Source organism: Canis lupus, chromosome 5, assembly GCF_003254725.2.
Source record: "Canis lupus dingo isolate Sandy chromosome 5, ASM325472v2, whole genome shotgun sequence".
NCBI classification, from domain to species: Eukaryota; Metazoa; Chordata; class Mammalia; order Carnivora; family Canidae; genus Canis; species Canis lupus.
This window is the reverse complement of record NC_064247.1, coordinates 32,128,566-32,151,339: the sequence shown is the minus strand read 5'-3', so window position 1 is coordinate 32,151,339 and position 22,774 is coordinate 32,128,566. Positions and strand designations below refer to the sequence as shown.

General features: G+C 51.1%; 1 protein-coding gene and 1 long non-coding RNA gene across 9 annotated transcripts; one reads left to right on the top strand and one right to left on the bottom strand.

Annotated features, from left to right (window-relative positions):
* Nucleotides 1-58: 58 nt before the first annotated feature.
* On the top strand, nt 59-21,065 carry LOC112647512 (uncharacterized). Of its 8 annotated transcripts, none has more exons than XR_007410727.1 (5): nt 59-371; nt 3,032-3,112; nt 3,604-3,661; nt 6,424-6,498; nt 16,097-16,111. It is a non-coding gene; the product is annotated as an uncharacterized LOC112647512 (long non-coding RNA). The 8 variants fall into 8 exon arrangements; XR_007410725.1 differs by lacking the exon at nt 16,097-16,111 and adding an exon at nt 7,943-8,070; XR_007410722.1 differs by lacking the exon at nt 16,097-16,111 and adding an exon at nt 7,845-8,070.
* Nucleotides 2,400-14,181, bottom strand: LOC112647510 (polyunsaturated fatty acid lipoxygenase ALOX12). The gene is made up of 14 exons (XM_025428655.3): nt 13,920-14,181; nt 13,217-13,418; nt 12,029-12,110; nt 11,802-11,924; nt 11,583-11,686; nt 11,164-11,324; nt 10,213-10,356; nt 9,524-9,733; nt 6,957-7,043; nt 6,562-6,731; nt 5,937-6,058; nt 3,338-3,438; nt 3,045-3,215; nt 2,400-2,923 (listed from the first exon to the last, which is right to left on the bottom strand). Exons 1-14 carry the CDS (start codon nt 14,052-14,054, stop codon nt 2,744-2,746), a joined length of 1,992 nt encoding a protein of 663 aa, XP_025284440.1. The 5' UTR covers nt 14,055-14,181; the 3' UTR covers nt 2,400-2,743.
* Nucleotides 21,066-22,774: the final 1,709 nt, after the last annotated feature.

Sequence of the window (22,774 nt, the reverse complement as noted above, 5' to 3'; positions counted from 1 at the left end):
GGGGACGGCGGGGCGCGTCCGGGCCCTCCCGGGTCCCCAGCAGGGAAGGCGGTGTGTGAGGCCGAGACAACCCCTCAGGAGCCCGTTAGGACCCGTGTAGCGGGGGCGCGGGCATCGTGGGAGCAACGCTTTCCGCTTCTTGTCCCCCTCCCCCGCCACCGCCAGGCCGGCATGGAAGGACCCAGCACGTCACGTGACTGGCTCGGGCAAGTCACGTGACGCGGAGCCCGCAAACGCCAGGCCTAGGGCCGAGCGGGTCTGGCGGAGCCCCTGGTCACCCGGGCGACGGGCTCTTAGGTGCTGGGGATCCGAACTACCCGGCTTTCCCGTCAGATACCTTTTTTCGGGTGGTGTCCTGTCATGGGGGCATGGTAAGTGAGACTTGGGGGTTTACCCCGGGAGAGACGCCCCTGTCTCCCGTCTCCGCATCCCTGCCTCCAGACGGAGATGTTGTGACACCGTGAAAGGATATAGGGACCCCCTGCCCGACGCCGAGCGCAGCTGTGGCCGGAGCGCTTTGAAGTTTCACGGGTTCCTGGCATTGGGAGTGCTTAATTAAGTAACTTTTTTGGGGGGGAGGGTAAAGATTTTTATTCGTTTGACAGAGAGAGCGTAAGTAGGCAGAGGGAGAGGGAGAAACAGGCTCCCCACCAAGCAGGGAGTCTGATGCGAGGCTCGGTCCCAGGACGCCGAGATCATGACCTCAGCTGAAGGGAGACACTTCACCGCTGGAGCCACCCAGGCGCCCCTAAGTAACATTTTGTTCCCAAACAGGGGATACTGAATTCCAAGTTTTGGATGCAGAATCCAGGAAAAGTGTGGGCTTTAGGAAAAGCGCAGGGAAAGCAAACCCAGGGAACAGGTGGTGAGGATGAGTGGTCATGCTAAATGTATTGGAGAGCTGGGTATGGTCACTTTGCTTCTCTACTGTAAACCAAGGAAACCGATCATAGGTCCTTTGAGAAGGTGGGGTCCAAGATTTTAAAAAATATGTATAGGTGGGGACGCCTGGGTGGCTCAGCGGTTGGGCGTCTGCCTTTGGCTCGGGCATGATACCAGTTCCGGGATCGAGTCCCACATCAGGCACCCTGTGAGGAACCTGCTTCTCCCTCTGCCTGTGTCTCTGCCTCTCTCTGTGTCTCTCATGAATAAATAAATAAAATCTTTTAAAAAATATGTATGGGTCATCCTCTCCAAAGAAAAAGGTTTTTTTTTTCTCCTTAAGATTTTATTGGGCAGCCCCGGTGGCGCAGCGGTTTAGCGCCGCCTGCAGCCCAGGGCGTGTTACTGGAGACCCTGGATCGAGTCCCACGTCGGGCTCTCTGCATGGAGCCTGCTTCTCCCTCTACCTGTGTCTCTGCCTCTCTTTCTCTGCATCTCTGTAAATAAATAAATAAAAAATCTTAAAAAAAATAAAAACAGAAAAACCCAAATTAAAAAAAAGATTTTATTTATTCATGAGACATACAGAGAGAGAGGCAGAGACACAGGCAGAGGGAGAAGCAGGCTCCCTGCGGGAAGCCCGATGTGGGACTCCATCCCAGGACCCCAGAATCTCCATGTGAGCCAAAAGCAGATGCTCAACCACTGAGCCACCCAGGTGCCCCTCCAAAGAAAAAGTTTGTATGCTTCACCAGTGAGAGGCAGATCTGTAATAATTTTTTCGGGAAGTTGGGTGTTTGAAGAACACAGTTTTGCACTGAGCTTGTTGTACCCATTCTGGTGAGGATAGTGATCACAGCACAGTTGGAAGGGGTCATTTGGGTCCCAAGACCCCAGAACCACACAAAGAGACACTAACAGTGATTAACAACTTTATGGCATTTTTTTTTGTTCATTTATTTTATGTACATCGTTCTTTTTATTTTATTTTTTTATGTACATCGTTCTTAAACAGGTTGTGAGAGAGAACTTGGATCCAGAGAAACACGTAGACCCCAAGAGACTACAGAGGCTGGGAAAGTGGCCTTGGGACATGAATTTTATGTCTCTTTTTCATGAGACTGGGGAAGGATTACTCAAGGACTTTGGGCGGGTGGGGGGGGGGGGTAGGTGTGTGAATAGGGGGAACAGAGTGGAGGGAAAGTTGCCAAAGCAGAGTCAGGAAGTTTTAGGTTGGCTACCATGCAGGATGTCTAGGTCCTGGGAAAGGAGAGTTAGTTGAGGTAGTTGATTTATGCAAGAAATCTTCTGTGTCCCACCTCTGATCATTCTCTGGATGTTTGGCAAGTAGGATCAGTGCCTCAGGCTAGTGCGATGTAGCCCTGTGCAAATACGGCCCCTGAGGGTCAAATCCAGCCCACAGCCTATGCTTGTTCCTCTAGAAGAGCACGCTTTCTGTTTGCATATTTAAATGTTTGGAGTAAACCAAAAGAAGAGTTATTTTGTGACACGGGCAGTTCATACTTTCATACTTTACTGCTCATAAAATTTTCCAGGAACACGGTCACACTCATGCACTTACATGTCATTTGGGGCGCTTTTCTGCTCTATCAGGGGAGGGGAAGTAGTTGTGACAGAGACTGTGGCCTACAAAGCCTAAAATATTTATTATGTGGCCCTTTACAGAAGAGGTTTGCCGCCCCACCCTGGGCTAGTGGCATATTGACATAGGGGATTTGGTTGGGGGAGAAAATAGAGTGTTAGCATCAGAGACTTTGGAAACCATGACGTTCGAGATGGGCATGTGAGCCCCAGAGCCGATCTGAAGTCTTGTGTGTATGTGGGGAGGATACTGCGGGGCTCAGATAGTGACACTATTCTCTATGCGGCTGGGTTTCAGGTAATCATAGGGCAGGTCGAGCTGCTCATTCCGGGCTGTAATCTCTCTTTCTAGGTTTTCCAAATCTGTTTGGAATTGGTTTAATACAGCCTTGGCCTTGGGGCTTGAGAAATACTTTTCTTTGTGATGTCCCAGAGGCACCTAGGAAAGGAAAAAGGATCAGTCAGTTCCTAGTCTGGAGGCAGAAGTGTGTAGAGCCAGACTCTTCACTCTGACTTCCCTTCCAACTGTAATTTCCCTTTTTTCCAGGGTCCCCTCTTACCATGTCTGGCTGGCGGCGACCCAGATGCCACGTGATGGTCATTTGAAGACAAGCCTGTCGGACATCAGGTAGTGAGCCCATCACTGTAGCCATTTTCACCTCTTCCTTGGTGGTGGGTGGGGGCATCCGCATTGTGCATGGGGCATTAGGGACCCAGGCATACCAGTCCAGCTGGGGGAAGAAAACTGCAACCCTAGGATCCTGATCCTTATGCTTTGAACCCCAAGCTTTCCCTTCAGAATCCCCAGGGCCAGACACTTGCTTTCAGGAACCTGGGCTTTCGGCTGTCCTACCTGGCCCTGGTTGATGGCCCCGTGCTGAGCAGTGCATGTGAAGATGCACATGGTAAGGAAGTGGCACAGTTGCTTCCGGGACTGGAAGGAGATGGGGAAACCTGGCAGAGAGGAACGGGATTTAGAGGCTCCAGTGTGAGAAGAGGGAAGTGATGTCTACACGAGTTGGGTTTGAACTGCCTGGGTCCGTTTTTATGCGAATTTTTTATTGTACATGAATGTATTTGCTCTTCCTTATAGTTTTCTTCATATTTTCTCTTCCCTAGTTCATTTGACCAGATGTGAGCATGCAAGATACGGGTGAATTGACTCTTTATGATCTTGGTAAGGCTTCCAGTCAATAGTAGGCTCTTAGTAGTTTTTTGTTGTTGTTGTTTTTTGGTGGGGAAGTCCAGAGTTATTTGCAGATTTTTGACTGCTCGGTGTGTGTGGGGAAGGGTCTGTGCCCCAAATCATCCCTCCTTCCTGCACTGTTTGGGGGTCAACTGTATTTTAGCATTGATGGGTATTTGTTCATTTGTTTATTTATTCAAATATATTTGCATTAGACCTGGGTTTCAATTCAGATTCAAGCAATATAATTTGGGTGCCTTAGCCCGATTACTTAATCTCTCCCTGAACTTCCATTTCTTCACCTATAAAATGTGGATGATACCCGCTTTATAAATGAGATACTATATTGAAATCACCTAGTATATAATAAATGCTCCATAAATAATAATTATTGTGGAGGGGCTGGGGGCTGAAAAGTCTGAGTGATTGAATATCTTCTGCCTCAAAAAGTGGTTAAGAAGTTAGGGATAGGGATGCCTGGGTGGCTTAGTGGTTCAGCAGCTGCCTTTGGCTCAGGGCACAATCCTGGCCCTGGGATGGGAGCCTGCTTCTTCCTCTGCCTGTGTCTCTGCTTTTCTCTCTGTGTCTCTCGTGAGTAAATAAATAAAATTTATTTATAGGAGGGACATTTCCTCCTATTCCCAAAAGGGGATTGTAAGTGCCTGAGTTATAAAGTGATGAACAAGAGAAATCACATATTCATAGTGTTACAGGCAAGAGAAACTTTCCACAAAGGTTATCTCGGGCAACTGATTTTACAGTGGAGGTGGTGACTCCGAGAGCCACTAATTCTATCGGTTAAGTGGAAGAAATATAATCAGTCCCTTTCTGTAGATTTAAAAGAAAGAAAGAAAAAAAAAAAACGGAGAGAGAAAACTGCTTGTCAGGATCGCATAGTTGGGAAGAGGCCAAGGCTGACCTTGAATTCAGGTTCCTGACTGCTGCTCTCAAGCTGTTTATAATTCAGTGGATTTCCTCTAGAAAGGCTGTTGGGAAAATTAGGCAAAGTGCACAATGAGAACCGAGGGGGGTGGAGACAGAGAGGATGAGAGGCAGTTGGAGATTAAAGCTGACATATGAATGTTTATTTTTGTTTCCCAAATGTAGATAGTGGCTGTGGAGAAGAGAAGCAGGGAGAGCAAGGAAGAGAGGGGTCTTCTGGGGGCATGTGGGACCTCAGGGACGGTTCTGAGACGTGCAAGGCAGAGTTTGGTCCCGGGAGAGTGAGTTCAGGCATTGGTTTATTGCTGGCCGCATCCCCGGGCCTGGCCGTAGTGGCCCTCTGGTTCATAAACGTCTGCAGTTGTCCCACAGAGGCAGAGGTGCTGGCATGATGAGTGAGGGGCAGCACAGGAGGGATGAGAAAGGCTGTTTCTTCCCCAGAGGTGAAAATGCAGGTGGGGTTGCTCACAGTGGCGGCTAGATCCCAGCCAAGGGGAGAGGAGGTAAGATTGGTCCCAAAAACCTGGCCCCTTGGGACGCCTGGGGGACTCAGGGGTTAAGCATCTGCCTTTGGCTCAGGACGTGACCCCGGGGTCCTGGGATCGAGTCCTGTATTGGGCTTCCTGCTTCTCCCTCTGCCTGTGTCTCTGCCTTTCTGTGTGTCTCTCATGAATAAATAATACAATCTTAAAAAAAATAATAAAGAAATGTGGCACCGAGCAGCTCTGCAGGGAGTTCCGGTTTGTGCCAGTGCTTGTACAGTACTGAGCTTGTCCTGGAGATGACTATACTGTGGGAAATGTGCAGTATACCCAGAATGTGTATGTGTGTGTGTGTGTATGTGTGTGTGTATGTGTGTATGTGCACATGTGTGCTGGACAGTAGCAGGCAGGAAGAGAAGGAAGGGAAAGCAGCATTGACATCATGTGTTTTGGTGGAAACTTCTCGCATTTATATACATCCTCACAAGGGAAAGCAGACAACCATGAAAAGAACACAAGCCCCAGCAGAGCCTGGGTGGATCCTTCACTGGTTGTGGTTCTGGTCTTCTTGGGCCCCGTGCTCTGGTGGATTAGGGTCATCTGTGACTCGGGCAAGGGGGTGGTGGTAAAGGTTGATGGCCAGGGTGTCTGAGCAGGACAGCCCCTGTATATCTAAAATAGTCTGGAGTCTTAGGAGGTGGGAATGGGATTCAGATGCTTTGTCCCTGGCTGGAGAGAGGGGTGTGATAAGGGGTTGGGGTCCTGAGCCCAGGACGACAGGACTGAGAAGGGGCTCGGGGCAGAGTGTCCCAGGGGCTCCCATCTCTGGGGAGGGATCCTACCTCGCTCCTGGGCGTGGCACAGCCCCACCTCAGTGATCTCCCGACACCAGGCCTGCAGCTCAGAGTCCCCTCTCACGACGTCATCCCGGTGGTAGAAGAGGTGGACAATGCCCTCCACGTACCTACCCAGAGGAGTAGGCAGGTGAGCTCCTTGAGAGAAGAATGCGCCCACCTCCCAGCTCCACACCTTTCCTGCAGCCTCTGCCCGGCTGACTCCCACTGGATCTGGGAACCGATCTTACAAGACTTGTTTTGGGGGATGTTCCCTAGGTCTCTCTGAACACTGATTTAGAAAGGAAGGAAACATTTTAAGAATTAGTTTTAAGAATTTTGGACCCATGGCTGAAAAGCATTCTTTCCATCAAAATCTCTGACTCCACCAGACCCCAGGGTTTACCCACCCACAGCTTCATCTATCTGCACTTCCTGTCTCACCATCCCCATCCTTAGATCCTCCCCATTGCCTCCCGACTTCCTGTCTCCCCAGGGTTCAGATCCTGCCCTTCCTGTCCAGACCTTCTTGTTTCCTGTGGATTTTGGCACCATGCTGACCTCAGGTCAGGTCAGAGCCCCACTCTCCCCCGCCCTGGCACCCCTCCATCTCTCAGTGGCCACTTTCACCCACTGGGCAATGATCCCCCAGAGCCGTAGAGCATCGTGGGCATAGAGGGCACTTGGGATCCCCAGCAGGCCCCGGTCAGCCAGGTCATCAGGAGGACAGAGGGAACGGTAGGTCAGCTGAGCCATGGCCCGACGGAGCAGCTGCACATGGCCCCCTCCACCCGTGCTCACCACCTGGGACGACAATGAGCAGAGGCCATGAGAGAACAGATGGAGCATAGTGTACAGGGCTCAGAGGCGGGGCTGCACAGAATGACACAGTGTAGGGGGACAGGCTCAGAGTTTGAGACAGTTGAGACTGACTTTCCCACAGTCAGTCTGGGCTCCTGAAAGTGGCAGGAGGTCACGGAGAGCCGGGTGATTAGTGTCCCCAGCCCCCAGCACCCTAAGCCTCCTCACCTTATCGAATATTCCCCCTTCTGAGATGAGCTGGGTTCTGGCCCGCGTGTTGATCTCCATGGTGTAGCGGATATGCGGGATCAGGAGCTGAGGTGGAGGAGGCCAGAGGGGCTGGTTACGAAGGCCACGCTGGGCCCTTGGTCATGGGGCATGGCACCCTCCCTGGTGGCCTTGTCCCCTCTAGAGGCTTGTGTGCTGCTGCCTAGACAGGCCCATCTGCTGCTTGGATCAGTCCTGCCTGTGCTTTTTACTGCAGAGCACGGTGGGCTCTGGCACCAAGCTGAGTGCTCGCTTCGGCAGCACATATACTAAAATTGGCACCAAGCTGACCCAGGTTTCAGTCTGTACTATTAGTACAAACTTTGGGGCTCATCCAAGGTCACAGACCCCCTGAGTATTCATCTGTCATTGGGGGTGATTACAGGGTTGAGCTGGCTTGGAGCCTCCCACGTGGGAGCCGTTACCACGTTATTGTTCCCACCTTGAATGTGGGTGTCTTCCAACGTCACCCCCTTCTTATCCTCTTTTATGTTACTGTCATTCACGTTCTCACAGCTGGGCAGCCTCCGTGCTGTTAGCAAAGCCCCACCTCCATCCTCTGGCTGCTTCCCTGTTGGGGCGGGGGTGGTGGTGGCGGTGGGGACATGGGGACACGTACCTTCTTGGGGGTGGGTTCTGAGTCACCTGCAGGAGCCACTCGGAGCTGCCTGCTGACGCCACACCTGCCCCGACCCCCAGCTGGGCAGTTAGATCCCTCTACTTTTAATAGCTTTAACAAAGAGCCTTTTATTAGCATTTTAAAAAGGCTATCTGATCCTCTCAGCTATTTCCTAGATCTGAAACTATTCTGTTTTATTTACACCTGGTTTATGTGCCACTGTCGTGCAGTGTTGCTATTTATCTGAGGTGTAGATGCTGCACACAGGGAAGGGCCCAAGTGGTGCCTTGGGTGGCAAGATATCAAAGCAGCTCGCATTGGTCTGAAGCTTTCCAGAAAGTTCCTGAGTGTCCTAGAAGGCCCAGAGTCCACTGGAGGAGAGCGGATACCTGAGGACAAACAACCCCTAATAACAGTAGCAGTAACTGCAAGAACTAAAGTGTTCAATAGCTTTTACTTGGTGTTCCGTGGTTATGTTCTGTCGTTCTGTCCTTTCATGACCCCACGATGGAGCTCCTGTGATCCCCATTTAGAGATGAGGGCACTGAGCCCGCATCTGGGAGGTGCTGAGGTCACGATTCCAGATGCGCTCTGCAGCATCCAAACCAGAGCCTGCACATGGAACCTCTGTGACCTGAGCAGGCTGCATACTCTCCTGCAGGACTGGTAACAACTCTGCTGTCTGCCATGGGGCAAGGTTGTGGGGAGTGGATGCTGGTGGGGACAAAGCTGACCTAGTGACGGGGGATCTCAAGCACAAACCGAAGCCCAGCCTATCCCAGATGAGCAGAGGATGGTGATGCAGGAGCACCACGACATCCGTAAAATCCAAGATTCTGCTGTGCACACTGGTCCCTATCTTGGGTGTGTTATCCTAGGCTTGGAGAGGCCACACATGGCTACTAGTGGCCAGGTTTGGGGGCTCAGGAAGCCCTCAGCTGAAGCCCCCAGCTGCAACTCATGTGCATGGCCTGCCATTGTTCCAGTTGCTTGTACTTAACATGGAACCCCCTCATCTTTGCTTCCAGACTGGCTCTTCTCCTGACTGTCCTGTTTCTGACATGCTTGCATCAGTTTTGTCCCTTCTCTGCCACGTCTCTGTCTTGAAGTGTTGTCAATGTTTCGAGAACACTTTTTTAAGCACCCACAAGTCTTATTTTGCTGTCTTCTGCCTGGCAATGGATACTCAACTCACTCTTTTATAAAATTTCAGTATTTCTAGGTCATTACTGCACCCCTGCCTGGTGGGTTCCTGGGTGCTACAGGAGCCTGGACCTCTGGCCTCTCTCTCTCCAGTCTGAAACCCAGGCACGCTGCAGCTGCAGTTCCCCTGTCTCCACCAAGTGTTTTATTCCTTTTCCCTTTTCATTCCGATCATCTTGCCAGTGCCTGTCTTCCTCCACCTGTCTCCTGGGCAGGTATAAGTAGCCTGCTGGGGTGTGCCGCCGGCCTTTTGACCTGTTCCCACTTATCAACCTTCTCGGTTGGGGGAGAACATTCTCCATCAATTCTATGGTGTTTGTAGACTGTCTCCTGTGGTTTCGAATTCTCATTCCAGATATTGGTCTCTGGATGGTTCTCACAGGCATCACTTGTCCTCCTGGCTAAATAGGGAGCCTCCTAACGCAGGAACAAGACTTGTTTTACAAACAGCATTGTGGCTATTACTCCAGGCCCATTGCTAGATCATCGGCCCTCCAAGAATTTCAGAGGGCTCCGCAATAAGATGTCCAGAAGGAATGGTCAGTGACTCAACTTGTACTTTAAGTTTTAGCGTACATAGTCTTCCTTCTCGTCCCCCTGCTTTTTTTCACAAACCGATAGAGATATGTTGTTGCAATATCTTTTCATATCGGGCTGTTTCCTCTCTCTGGGGTGTGACCTAGGACCCAGAGGGTGGAGGATATACCTTGAAGACAGGGTGCAGCCCCGGGAGGCACCTCATGGTGGCCACAGCCATGACCTCGGCCACCAGATGAGTGTTTAGCAGGTGATACTGGAGCTGGTGCAGTTGGAAATCTGAATTTCGGACCCAGACCTTTGCCAGGAGCCAGGCAAGTGGGGGGTCTGAGGGCAGGAACAGCGGCGAGGTGGGGGAGCTGGGGCCGGGAGGCTGGATCTGCAAACATAAAATCAAGCCGTTAATTGAACTTCTGCTTTATGGGTGCCATTCTGCTCAGCATTCCAGGGGAACTGCGGATGAGTAAGGCTCCAGAGAGATTAGAGCGTTTCTCAAACCATGTTCCCAAACCAGCAACAGCAGCACTTTGGGACTAGTTAGAAATGCACATTCTCAGTCCCCACCCCAGACCTCCTGAATCACTGTGGTGCCCCCCTAAAGTTTGAGAGCCACTGGATGGCTTAGTCTTTGGGTGAGACTCCAAAAGGCCCTTATGACTCTTGAGCAGAACAAGACCTTCCAGTTGGGTGAGTCAGGGGAAACCAGACTGCAAGCAGACAAAGAGGGACAAGAAGACAGGTCTTATTGTGTAAGGATGGAGTTTGGGAGCTAGGAAGCAGGGGGCTGGACCCCCGGGAGCAGAGGTTGGGGTGAACAGAGAGTGGTGTGTGTGTGTGGGGATGCCCAGGGCACCTTACCTGGATAAGCATGGGCAGCAGCTTCCCATTGGGTTCCATCTTCAGCAGGACGAGGGGGGCAGCCAGGTACTGCTTCTCTCCCCGGATCACATTGGTTGGAAGTCCATCCAGGAGGATGAAGTCAGCCTCGAACAGAGAACCATTCTGGGGAGGGGAGGAATGTGCCTATGGTCAGAGCTGAAAGTGCACCTGAGGGCCAAGGCAAAGGAGGAGACGTTTATCTAGCTTCTTGCCATTGTCATGGTCGGTACCAGAGTCCTGTTGGCAGAACTGGAGCATCTGGTCCAATTCCTCTCATTGTATCTAGTGAGTAAACAAGCAGCACGCATGGTGGCAGATCTGGGTTCGGAACTGGGCCTGCTTGTCCGGTCTGTGCTACAGGGATTGTAAGCTGTCCTTTTGTAAAGCTGGCTGGTCCCCCTCGCCATCCCCTTCAGTGGTCTGCTCCTTGTGTGTGGCGCCCACCAACTCAGCAAACAGAACTCTTTCGCTTCCTCCCCAAGTCTCCTCTTCTGCTAAGTAATCCCCAGAAGGCCCCCCAACTACCGCGACCACTGAATCCAGCGGATGCCTGCACCTGGTCGCATCCAGCTTGTCTCTTCCAAACCCAGCTCTCCTCTGGGAAACCTCCCCAGGTTTGCACACCTGACAGCGCTTCCTCCACCTTTCTCCCCGCCCATGATGCTGGTGTTGGGAGTATGGACATCAGCCAGGGAATGTCACTGTCCCTACTAACATCTCTGACCCTACCTGTGCCCTGGGAATTCATCCCTCCATCCTGGGAGCTCCTTTTACTTTCCCTGTATGCCCTGTGTCATCCCTAGGCTTTTCCAGCACAGGACTCTGCACCTAGGCACCATGGGTGACCAAGCCTCCCTTCCCCTGACTTACCTTTGGTCCCTCCCCTTCACCACTTCTCCTCCCCACACAGCACAGGGTGGGAGGAAGTACCTGGAGCTCTCTCTCCAGCTGGGCCCGAAGTGCCTCCATCCCTGGGGGCAGCACTAGACGGGAGGGCAGGCAGGCAGAGCGTCTCAACAGCATGGGGTTGGCGCCATTGAGGAACTGGTAGCCAAAAAGCTCATCATCCTGCCAGCACTGGTGAACCTTCTCTGTGGGGTCAGGTGGAGTGCAGGAGGGGATATTTATCACAGCCCAGATGCCCCTCTTTCCTCCAGGCTCAGGGGGCCCAGGCACATGACCCGCGGGGCCCAGGCACACGACCGCCCTGTCTCCAGCCTCTGGCTTTTCATTCTGGAGGCCTCATAAGGCCTCAGCTGGGAAGGAGTCATGGGGGGCTGTCAGGTGTGAGGGTCGGGTCATCAAAAGGGGCCATCAGGGATGTATAGAGACCTGGGGCAACCACTGACCAGCCAGAATGCTCTTCTGGCCCCAGAAGATCTGATCAAAATCCTCCAGGTGGTTCCAGGAGCTCAGGAGAGTGTAGATGCGTTTGAGGACCATCTCCAGCGCCCTAGGACAAGTGTGGAGACATGAAGCCAGTCGCTGACCCCTCAGGCCCTCACTCTTGACCACCATTCTGGGACCTCCTGGCCCCGTTCTGCTCTGAGTGCCAGGCTTTTCCTCACCCCGCCTTCAGTGCCCACTCGAAGTCCAGCCTCTTGTCCTCATGGAATCTCATATTTGGAGGCAGATCATCCTGACACCCGGCTGCAATTGTCAGGGGCAGCCCCTCCTTCCAGGTGTCCCAGCTAGGAGATGGGGACCAGGCTTCAGGGAGGGTATCTGGGTCCGTGAGGGGGGGTGGGGTCGGGGAAGGGGGGACTGTGCCAGGGGCTAGTGGGCCAGCACTCACCAGTACAGCTTTTGTCTTTCCTTCAGTTCTTTCTCTCGATGCTTCTGGAACACATCCAGTGCATTATCTCCTGCCAGGCGTGCTGGGGGGACAGTAAAAGGATTGGCCACAGCGATTTGTGTGGTCCAGTGCTCTCCCCGTCTCGTAGTCGGAGCTGGAGTGCTCAGTGCTGCTCTGTTGCTGTGCCTCACTCCACTGTTCACCCAGACACTCGCATCCCATCTCGGCCAAGTTGGCCCTCCTGGATTCTCAGCTCTCAGTGCTCATCCCTTGCCTTAAGACAAAAACCTGTCGTTTTGTCACCCTTTCTTGTTGATTTTCCTTTCCTGCCTGAGCCTATTTCACCAATAGCTATGGTTGGATTAATCACCTTAATTAGGCTGATAAGATCTTAATCACACATGTGACCACACCCAGGTCTACCATCAGTTGCTCCCTTAATTTCACACGTCCTGAACCTCACCTGTCACACCTCCCACTGTCCTCCAAGGAACAGCTGTGTTGACTTTCTCTATATGAGCTCACCTTTCTCCATTTACCATCGTCGTCTGTCCTTGTGGATGTGTTCCTGCCCCTCTCTGTGCCTGTGCTCACCTGCACCAAAGTCCTATCTTCCACCTTTCCATCGTCACTGTCCTGGCCCTCGTCTGTCTCTGGATTCATCTCTTGTTTCCCACAGCAACACATTCTGTATTGTCTGTCTTCCTTCGTCCCCGCCCCGCTGTCGGGGTGCGCCCCGTCCCACACAGCCGGTTTTCCCAACCAAGGCTGCTGTCTGGCTCACACCGTTTAATGCCTTCCTGTAGCTGCCACCTGCTCAGGGTCCCCCAGCTCTTGCTGCATGTGCCCCCCTTACTGTCCCCACCCTCACCTGTCCAGCCACACAGAGATCTCCCTCCCACTATCACTTGGCTCTCCTGTTTTCCATCATTGCTACCGCCCCCAGGTCCGTCCCCTCGTTGGAAGAGGGCATCTCCGGATCCTGTCCTTCCATCTCAGGCTCCCTGGCAGCCCTTCATCTGGGTGTAACCCTGGGGCTGTACAGCGTTGCCCCTGATCCCTGCTTTCTTCCCACTGCATCTGCCCAGCACTTGCTTTTTCCAAGCCCCTGTGACTGTCCCCCTGCCAGACCCCACTCCACCGGCGGGTCTGCAATCCCTGTACCCGAGTCCCCGCCCCTGCCCTCACCGGTGCCCTCCGGCAGGCTCAGCACGCCCTGGCCCTGCACCCATTGGTAGCAGGGGAAGGCGGCCTCCTCGGAGGCTCCCGGGCCCCGCACCGTGATGAGGTCGCAGAACCAGGCGTCGTCCACCAGGGAGTGGTGTTTGCACAACTTCACGAACTGCAGGGGCCCCAGGTCCTTGGGAATGTCGAGATCAAACTCCTCCTCCTGTGGGGACCGCGACCGGCGACTCTTAGTAGGGGCCCAGGACAGGCCATTGGAGTGGGCGTCGGTGGCACCTTTGAGGAGCCCCCGGAGACAGCAACCCTGCTCCCTGCTCAGGACACCTGCGCACTGGGTCGGGGCAGGGGGTGGTGGCGGCGGACGAAGGAGCGAGGACCAACGCCCGCGGGGCCTGCACTTGGTGACTGGGTATCGTCACCATCATCCACGGCGGGTCGTCCCTGAGCTGTCCCCGCGCCCGCGCCCTCTGAACAGCCTCTGAACGGACCGCCGCTCCCGCAGTGACAGGGCTCTGGGGTCACTGCGGGAAGCGTCCGGGGCTGCAAGGACCACGTCGGAAGGGAGAAAGGGCTGGAGCCCATCCCCAGCCGGCTCCTCCCCACCCACCCCCGCACGTCCCCGCCGGCCGCCTGGGTACCCCCCAACCCCCGCTCCGCCCTCCCGCCACGAGCCGAGGTGGGGGGGCTACCCCCCTCGGCCGCTGACCTGACCCCGCGCCGGCCGCAGCTGCAGCTCCAGCTCCGCGTCCCCGCGCGCCCCGACCAGCCAGAGCTGCACGCGGTTATGCGAGCCTGAGAAGAGCCAAGCCCCGGTGGTCACGCGGACGCAGTAGCGGCCCATGGCCCCGGCAGCTCGGGCAGGAGCGGGGGCCTGCGCGCTCTGGGGATCGCCCGGGGCAGCCGGCGGGTGTCGGAGCGCCTTCGGGCCAGCTGCGGGCCTTTAAAGATGGGCCTGCGTCCCCGCCCTCCTCACCGCTCTCGGGCGCTCCCCAGTCCCCGCCCCAGACGAGCCCGAACCTGCGGCGGTGGAGCCGGCTGGGGGGCAGGGAGGGCCCGGCCTGGGCGTGGCCGAGAGGATGGAGGCCCCCCGCCTGGGGTTGGGGGGAACGGTCGTGGGCCCCGGGTTGGAGGCAGCGAGAATGAGGATCCAAGCTGTTGGGAAAGCAGGAGGAAGAGGGGGTACGGGGGTGTTCCAAATGAGGGAGTCGCCTGTTTTCTGGGCTGGCACCCGGGGAAGGCTGGTCTGGGAGGCCGCGCTGGGCCCGCAGCGCCCCAGGAAGGCCTTTGGCTCCTGCAGGAAATCACCAGGGGTTTCCTAAAGCCTAGAAAAAGTAGCAGCTCAAAGCCCAGTGTCACACATGCTAGCTTTGGGACCCTAGGTACTCCAGAAACTGAGACAGCCCTCATGGGCAGGGCAGCGAAAGCTTCTTTTGTCCCACTTTCATAGTAGGTGCAAAAAATGTTAGGGACTGAGGTGTTAGGGTACAGTATGGAGTCCTGGAGGCACCCACATAGAAGGGCAGTTCCCATGACCTTGTCCTTTCTAGGTAAGTGCAGCCCCTTTACCCCGCACCCTACAGAATGTTCCAGATTAATTTTTAATTTGTCCTCCTCTCACTGACCTGGACCCGTTCTTCCGCTACCAGAATTGTTTTCTGCTAAGTAATTATATGTAAACAGCTTTTATTAGGCATCAAGTCCTATTTCTTTCATCAGCCCTGTTGTCCTTATCTCCACCTCTCCCTCCAGCTACTTCCTGCGTAGCTGTAAGGGGAGGAAACCAGGGGCCCCATGCTGGTTAGGGACCTAGTAAGGCCTGGGAAGATGATTCTGGACTCAGACTTGCCCCCTCCCCAGCCCCCACTCCCAGAATCTGAGGAAGCTTCCTGCAGGTCCCTGTCTAGATCCTACTCCAGGTCACTGTAAGTGTTGGTTCCATTTGGGTATGTCTGGTGGCCTGGGTCAGGGCAGGGCAAGAAATCTGCTTTCTTGAGCCTGACCCTCAAAAATGATTTGGCGTGTTGGTAATTGGGGACGAGAGGGCTTCTAGACCTGCGAGACGGCCTCCAAACCTCACGGGTGCCATTCCTCTTCTTATTTCTAAACCCACTCCTGCCCGAATACTCTGTGCTCAAGACTAGGTGCCTGCCACTGGCCAGCTCCCAGTTCTTCCAGTTTTGGGGGACACCCTGTTCTGTAATATCCCAGTCAAGTGGCTCACATTCCCATCCTATGTAGTAGCCGGATCTGACCTTTTCCACACAGACCCTTTCAGAGGTCACTTTTGCCTATAAGAGAGTTTGTCTCACACCTATTTCCAAAATCAGTCCATACTTGAACCTGCTTGCCTGCTGTTCTGTGACACCTTTGCCGCCCTGTCTAGTGCACCGCGGGTCATATGGCAGAGGGGGGAATGAATAATTGAGAAGAATCTCGGTTAGTGCATATGCTAAATTAATTAATAGGTTTACAACATTTAGATGATGCCAGTAGGTTTTATCTGCTATTATTCTGTTATTTACAGACTGTAAACAATTTTCCATTGAATGTCTGCATCGCTCCCCGAAGTTCCTCTGCTTCCCACCCCCACCCCACCCCACCCCACCCTGGCACCCACTCCATGTTTTTCCATGTCCCTTCAAAGACCCCAGCCTCCCACTAGGGGTCTTACTCCTCTAGAACCTTCCTCCCACTTCTTCCTTTTTAAGCACTTGCATTATGTTAGGGTGGGGGGAATATAATTACAAACAAAAACCACCAGCCCAGAAAAACCTCTCCACAAAGGTAGCAGATAGAGAAACAGCTTCATTTTTTTTAAAGGTGGGATGTTCCCATTTTTATTTTATTTTATTTAAGATTTATTTATTTATTTATTCATGATAGACATAGAGAGAGAGAGAGAGGCAGAGACACGGGAGGAGGGAGAAGCAGGCTCCATGCCGGGAGCCCGACGTGGGACTCAATCCCGGGACTCCAGGATCGCGCCCTGGGCCAAAGGCAGGTGCTAAACTGCTGAGCCACCCAGGGATCCCCGAAACAGCTTCATTTTTGAAGAAGCATTAAACCAGCATGTGATGTGCCTCTCAGGCAACTCACTATGAGACTGCAAAGACAGAAATCTTACCCTTCCATGTAGTCAAGGAGGTGCAGCCCATGCACCGTGCTCTCAAGATAAGCAGTAACTCTGCCCTCAAGTAAGAGGCTCAATGGTACCATTTGTCACACACCGTTCATCCTCACTTTACCTGGTAATGATAACCATTGGTGTTATTACTAGACTTAATTATAAGAAACACAAAGTTCTTGTATCTTTATGATGGGAGGTGGTTTTGCAACCCGGAGCAAGGAGCCCACCTAAGTTAGACTTGCAGCCTCCCACAGTAGCTGGGAAAGAGGGGTGCTGTTTTCTTTGATGTTGACATTTCAAAGTGGCGGATCCCAGGTCCTTGGGAAAGACATTCTTGGATCATAAAGCCCACAAGAGGCATGTTTAGCTCCTCAAAAGATTTACACACATTTCAAAGAGACAGAGAAAGAACTTAAAATGACAAGTTTTTTTTATCATAAATGCTCTCAAACTGGGGAACCGGAGGGAACTCTTATTTTCAGTAGGGAGAATTCAACCTCTTACGTGAATTTTTTCTTTGTTTCCTTGGGATGACCATTTTGTTTTTCTGCATGCTGCCAAGAAGGGCCAGGGCTTGATTGTGCATGGCCCTTTGCCGTAGGGAAGTCCTCTGCTGCCACATGAGCACACCAAGGCTGCCCTCGCCCCCTTCTTCTCAGCTCCCAGGCCCTGTTCTCTGCGCCCACAGCCGACTCCCACATTCCCATTACCTCTCCTTGCAGGGCAGTTGAGCTTCTGGATCAAAGCTCTTCTCACCCAGTCATCCTCAGGGCCTGTGAGTGAGGGGGATGGGCCCTTATGCTTCAGATCCAGAAAGGCTCATGACAGTGTTTTCCTAAACATAAGACCATTTCATCCCCTTCCTCTGCCCTGGGCCAGTGTAACTGGAACTGCAGTGGGTGTGGAGGGTATGATGCGGGTGCCCTGCCCCACAGGTGTCTGGAGCCCAGATTGGGCACAGGGCTGGACACCTTTCTCTTTGTTCCTTGATGACCAACCGGACGTACAGGTACGGCATTGTAAACCATATAACTTCAGACTGTGTAAACACAGGACCTGATTCCAGGGGAGAAATTATATCATCTGTTTTTCTAGTTAGTCACTTGAGGACTCCCGTGCCCCTCCTTGCACGAGGTCCTTACTCGCTGGTGTGACTGCAGGAACACCATCCTGCAAGATCTGACAAGGTTCTTTCCCAGTGCTGCAGGGACCCCGGCGGGGGCCACTAGTAGTCACATACACCTGGGCTTCCGAACTCTTAGTTCACACAGGCTTGGGCAATGTCCCTAAGAGTGACTCTGGTGCGAGGGGGCTGTGCCTGGGCCATGTCCAGCTTGAGCCTCTTTTTTGTTTGTTTTTAAGATTTTATTTATTTATTTGAGAGAGAGAGAGAGAGAGTGCATGAGAAGGAGGAGCAGCAGAGGGAGAGGGAGAAGCAGGCTCCCCGCTGAGCAGAGAGCTTGATGCAAAACTTGATCCCAGGACCCTGGGATCATGACCTGAGCTGAAGGCAGATGCTCAACTGACTGAATCCCCGAGGTGTCCCCAGCTTTAGCTTCTCATTTTAGCTTTTCAAACTGTCAGGCCTTGGTGCTGAGCCTACTCATTTGAGCACCCACTTTAGTCACAGAAGGCCTCTTTTGGGATTCCTGGTGTTCTCTCCTATTGGTAGATCTCTACCAGAACCTTCTCAGTCTCTCCCAGAGGACTTGATTAACATTGAACAAGTACAAAAGAATTCAGACCTCAGTCTCTTTTCTTCCAGGCAGTGTCTTGGACCCTGTAGGCAAATTTAGCCCCTCCCCCTCCACCACCGGTTCTGCATACCCAGGGAGTCCTGGGGTGGGGTGGGAGACAGCAAGGGTGTGGCAGGGAAGGAAGAGCCTTTGTGGGACCTCAGAAGAGTGCTGGAGAAGGGCCCAGATGGCTTGCTCTCAGGGAGCTGTGTCCGTGCAGAGAGAAAAAAACCTGCCAGGTTTTTGCCCTTTTGTGGCCTCCCTGCCCTCAGTCCTAGCACGCATGCCCAAGGTAAGCCCCAAAGGTCCACTCAAGTTTCCGTGCATTCAGAGAATCCTCTTCAATCATGAATACACTGCTAGGACAGTTTGGTTTTGGTTGTTTAAAAATATCTTTGCCGTACTATATACATTCTCGTGAAGCTTGCTTTTCTCAAGTAAGAGGTGTTGCTCATGGAAACTTCTGGAGTTCAGTAGTGATTCCACCACTGCATTCTTTTAAACGGCTGTGTGGTACTCCGTGTTCATGTGATGAATGCTACGAAGGGCAAATGTGTACTTACATTCTCATGCCCTTGGTGGCTTTATTTCTGTGGATTAGAGTCCAAGAAATAGGGGCAAAGAATAAAAGACCACTAGAATAACAAGACCCACAAAAATAAGAAGAAAATAAAACAAATAAAATGAAAACAATCATGCTGAGTCTTGTGAGTCAGAGGAATACACCAGGGGACACATTTTTTAATTTTAAAATTTTATTTAAATTCAGTTAATTAACATATAGTATATTTTTGGTTTCAGAGGTAGAAGTCAGTGATTCATCAGTCTTATATGACACCCAGTGCTCATAACATTCCGTGCCCTCCTTCATGCCCATTCCCCCACTACCTCCCCTCCAGCGACCCTGTTTGTTTCCTGTGATTAATAGTCTCTTATGGTTTGTCTCTCTCTCTGATTTTGTCTTGCTTTATTTTTTTCTCTCTTCCCCTGTGATCCTCTGTTTTATTTCTTAAATTCCACACACAAGTGAAATCATATGGTAATTATCTTTCCCTGATTGACATATTTCACTCAGCATAATATTCTCTAGTTCCATCCATGTCATTGCAAATAATAAGATTTCTTTCTTTTTTTTAAATTTATTTATGATAGTTACAGAGAGAGAGAGAGGCAGAGACACAGGCAGAGGGAGAAGCAGGCTCCATGCACCGGGAGCCCGATGTGGGATTCGATCCCGGGTCTCCAGGATCGCGCCCTGGGCCAAAGGCAGGCGCCAAACCGCTGCGCCACCCAGGGATCCCTCTTTCTTTTTTTTTTTGATGACTGAGTAGTATCGCATTGTATGCATATCCTACATATTCTTTATCCATTTATCTGTTGGTGGATATCGTGGCTCCTCCCACAGTCTGGCCATTGTGGACACGGCTGCTGTGAACACTGGAGTGCAGGTGCCCCTTCGGATCACTACATTTGTATCTTTGGGGTAAATACCCAGTAGTGCAATTCCTGGGTCGCAGGGTAGCTCTATTTTCAACTTAAAAAAAAATTTTTTTTTTTTTAAGTTTTCAACTTCTTGATGAACCTCCAATGTGAAAATCTTCAGCAGAGTAGAAACAGTTGTGGTGAATCACTGCATTTAGTCCTGCCATCTGCCGGGCAAGTGCTAGTCAGAGTTCTTCCACGTGGGATTGCTGGGTGAGAGTGTGTAGGAGCCTGGGACATGCCGCTCTTTGTAATGGGATGGAGGCAGGGTGCAGATCAGAGTGTAGTGCACCCACCCGGGAAGGAGGCCACAAAGGCAACAGAGAGAGGGCCATAGCTGGAGACGGGTGACTGGAAGACAGTGAGAGGGAGATATTGAGGTGTAGGAGAACGGGGGTGTGATGAGGGAAGACCCTGAGGGGGCAGATAAAATCCAGGAAGGCATGGAGGACCTGAGAATAGATCCTGAATCCTTAGATGGGGCAGGGCAAGGTTTCGGATATTACAGTGGTTTGTGTCCTTCCCAAGGGCCACATGTGTAAACAGATATATTAAGGTATTAACATTTCAAGTGGTAGGGGCAGAACACAATTAAGAAACCAATGTCTTATGGGTTCTGTAAGGGGATGATAAAAGAGAGAAAGGTAGAGAAACATGGCTCAGGGCTGTGATTTCCCCAGCAGTACTCACTGCTTGGTTGTTAGACACAAGAAAAATAAAAGGTTGCAATCATCCAGATTGTTAATAAGTGGAACAGGGATCCTGAGACTCTGTCAGGAGGCTGACATGAGCTCCTCCCTGCTCTTATCTCCCCAACATCAGTGGTGGAGTAGGTGTGGACACCAGGCTGAATTCTTACATGTTATCAACTTGCATTTTAAGCAAACATGGTGTCTGGGTAGGCCTCCTAGACCCACTTCCATGAGATTGACATCTCTTAAGCTACTTGGATTTACTTGGTCCAAAGCTGGCTCTTCTCAGCATTACTTTCTTTCTTTTTTCTTAAGATTTTATTTATTTATTTATGAGAAACAGACAGAGGCAGAGACACAGGCAGAGGGAGAAGGCTCCCTGTGGGGAGCCTGATGTGGAATTCGATCCCAGGACCCCAGGATCATGCCCTGAGCCAAAGGCCAACTCTCAACCACTGAGCCACCCAGGTTTCCTCTTCTCAGCATTTCTGAAGAGGTTGACAAGTTAATCCTGGACCCTCTCTCCAGCCCCAACTGCTGCTCTCTGTTTGAGACCCAACATCTGACTCCTGGTTTATCTTTTAAGGACTGAACTAGAGGATCATGCCCACGGCATCTTGCACCTTTCACTCCATCTCGGAGAAACGAAAGGTAGAAGAAAAATGAATGTGAGGTCTACCACAGAGGATACAGCAATTCCAGTCCTTTTTTTGGATCCTTGCCAGCACCCTCTAACCATCCCAAACTGCTTATCTTTTTCTTTTTTTTTTAATGTTTATCTTGTAATTGTACATTATTAAAATTTCTTACACTGATTTCCAGATAATTTTCATTCTTGCCTGATGGTCTCCATTCCTGTGATGTCAGATGTTCCATGTAACAGACTCGTATTGAAGGTCTGAGAGGGTAAGAGCCAGGGCAGGGACTACGGTGAGGCGAGTAAGTTGGGCACAACATTTAAGGGGGCCCCCAAAACTCAGTAATCAAGATATAAAATATTTCAATGAAATATTAAAAAAAATCAGAATGAATGCAAAGAAAAAAATGTGCTGAACAAGATATCAAAATTTAAAATAAAGCCCAGATTTTGTAAGACTTAATATCAGCCGTCTATATTCTAAACACTTTTTGCAGTCATTCTTTCCACCAGAAAGTTCTCTCTGGTTGACCTGACCTCCAGCACCCCCATACCCAACCCAGAGGTGCCTTGTTGTGGAAAATTCTTACTGTATCTTATTTCTGTTTATTCGCAGGCCCTCTCACCTCCTTTCCCCTCTTCCACCCTCCCTCAGCAATGGCATACTTGAGGAAAGTCCATATTTTTCTTATGGTGCAAAACGACGTATTTCTCATAGTCTCATCTCCTCTTCAGACTCTGCCCTGCCTCTTGGCTTTCTGAAATCATGACGGCTCTTCAAGCTGTTTTGTATATAATAGGCCATCTGCTACTTTAGCCACATACATAAGTGATTTCCCAAGATTAAATTCTTAGGTACCGTTGTCTTTTCCATGAGTGTCTGTAAATTGAAGAGAGCAAAGACTGACTCTCTTAAGATTCATACATTGCCATCCCCATCCCAAGCAACAATTGGCTGCAGTCAGGGTGTGTGGTGTGTGTGTGTGTGTGTGTGTGTGTGTGTGTGTGTGTTTCATGAGAGTAAGAAAATGCATGCAATTCTACAAGACTCGAGAAGTAGATATCATTACTTCTGTTACATAAATGAGAGCACTAAGGCTCAAAGAGGGGAAGGAATGTCCTCAAAGTCACACATGTAGCAAGCAAGTGGAATAGCCCAAGAACAGTCATGGGCTTGATTGATATTCTCATCACCCATTCTCTCTTTGACTCTTCAGTGTCACCTTCTGCCCTGATCCCTGTAATGAATCCCTTCCCAAAGCTTACTTATAACCTCTTCATTCTTATATCTAGGTGATCAGTGTTGTAAAGTGTTATATCTAGGTGATCAGACTTGTAAAAGTCTCCATTGCTTTGATTAGGGTTGTCTCTGCAGGGTCTCAAGCAAATAATTTTTTGCAGGCCCCCTATCTGTATAAATGATTTGGTTAAACTGTATTGCAGAACTCATGGGTCCACGTTAGATATGGTGATTTATCAGTAAAATATATGGAAAAATGGTTAGTGAGATAGTACTTACATATTTATTTATTGTGCACCCAGTGGCTGGCATGAGCATTTGCTCCAGTGGCTTTCTAAGGAATGCTTATGAGGTACATTTCTTGAGATCTTGCATATTTGAAAATGTCTTTATTCAACTCACACTTGATTGGTAATTTGTCTAGGCCTAGAATCCAGGATGGGAAATGAACTTCCCTCAGAATTTTGAAGGTATTTTTGTTAGTGTAAGGACAGGCTAATTTCCATAACAAAGAAATCTCAAAATACAGCAACTTAAACACCCGATTAATAGTCCATATACTGGGCTCTGTGCTGGGTGTGGAGCCTATTTTAAAAAAAAAAAAAAGTCCGCATATTACTTCTTCTAATTTCCAGCTCTTTTTCACT

What these genes read in the sequence shown, in the direction of transcription:
- LOC112647510 (XM_025428655.3), bottom strand. Translation starts at nt 14,054, where the DNA reads ATGGGCCGCTACTGCGTCCGCGTGACCACCGGGGCTTGGCTCTTCTCA. An exon ending in AGCTGGAGAGAGAGCTCCAG is followed by an intron (nt 10,357 to 11,163) that starts GTACTTCCTCCC and finishes TCCCCTCCCCAG; the next exon opens with AATGGTTCTCTGTTCGAGGC. An exon ending in GTGCCACGCCCAGGAGCGAG is followed by an intron (nt 3,439 to 5,936) that starts GTAGGATCCCTC and finishes CCTCTCTGCCAG; the next exon opens with GTTTCCCCATCTCCTTCCAG.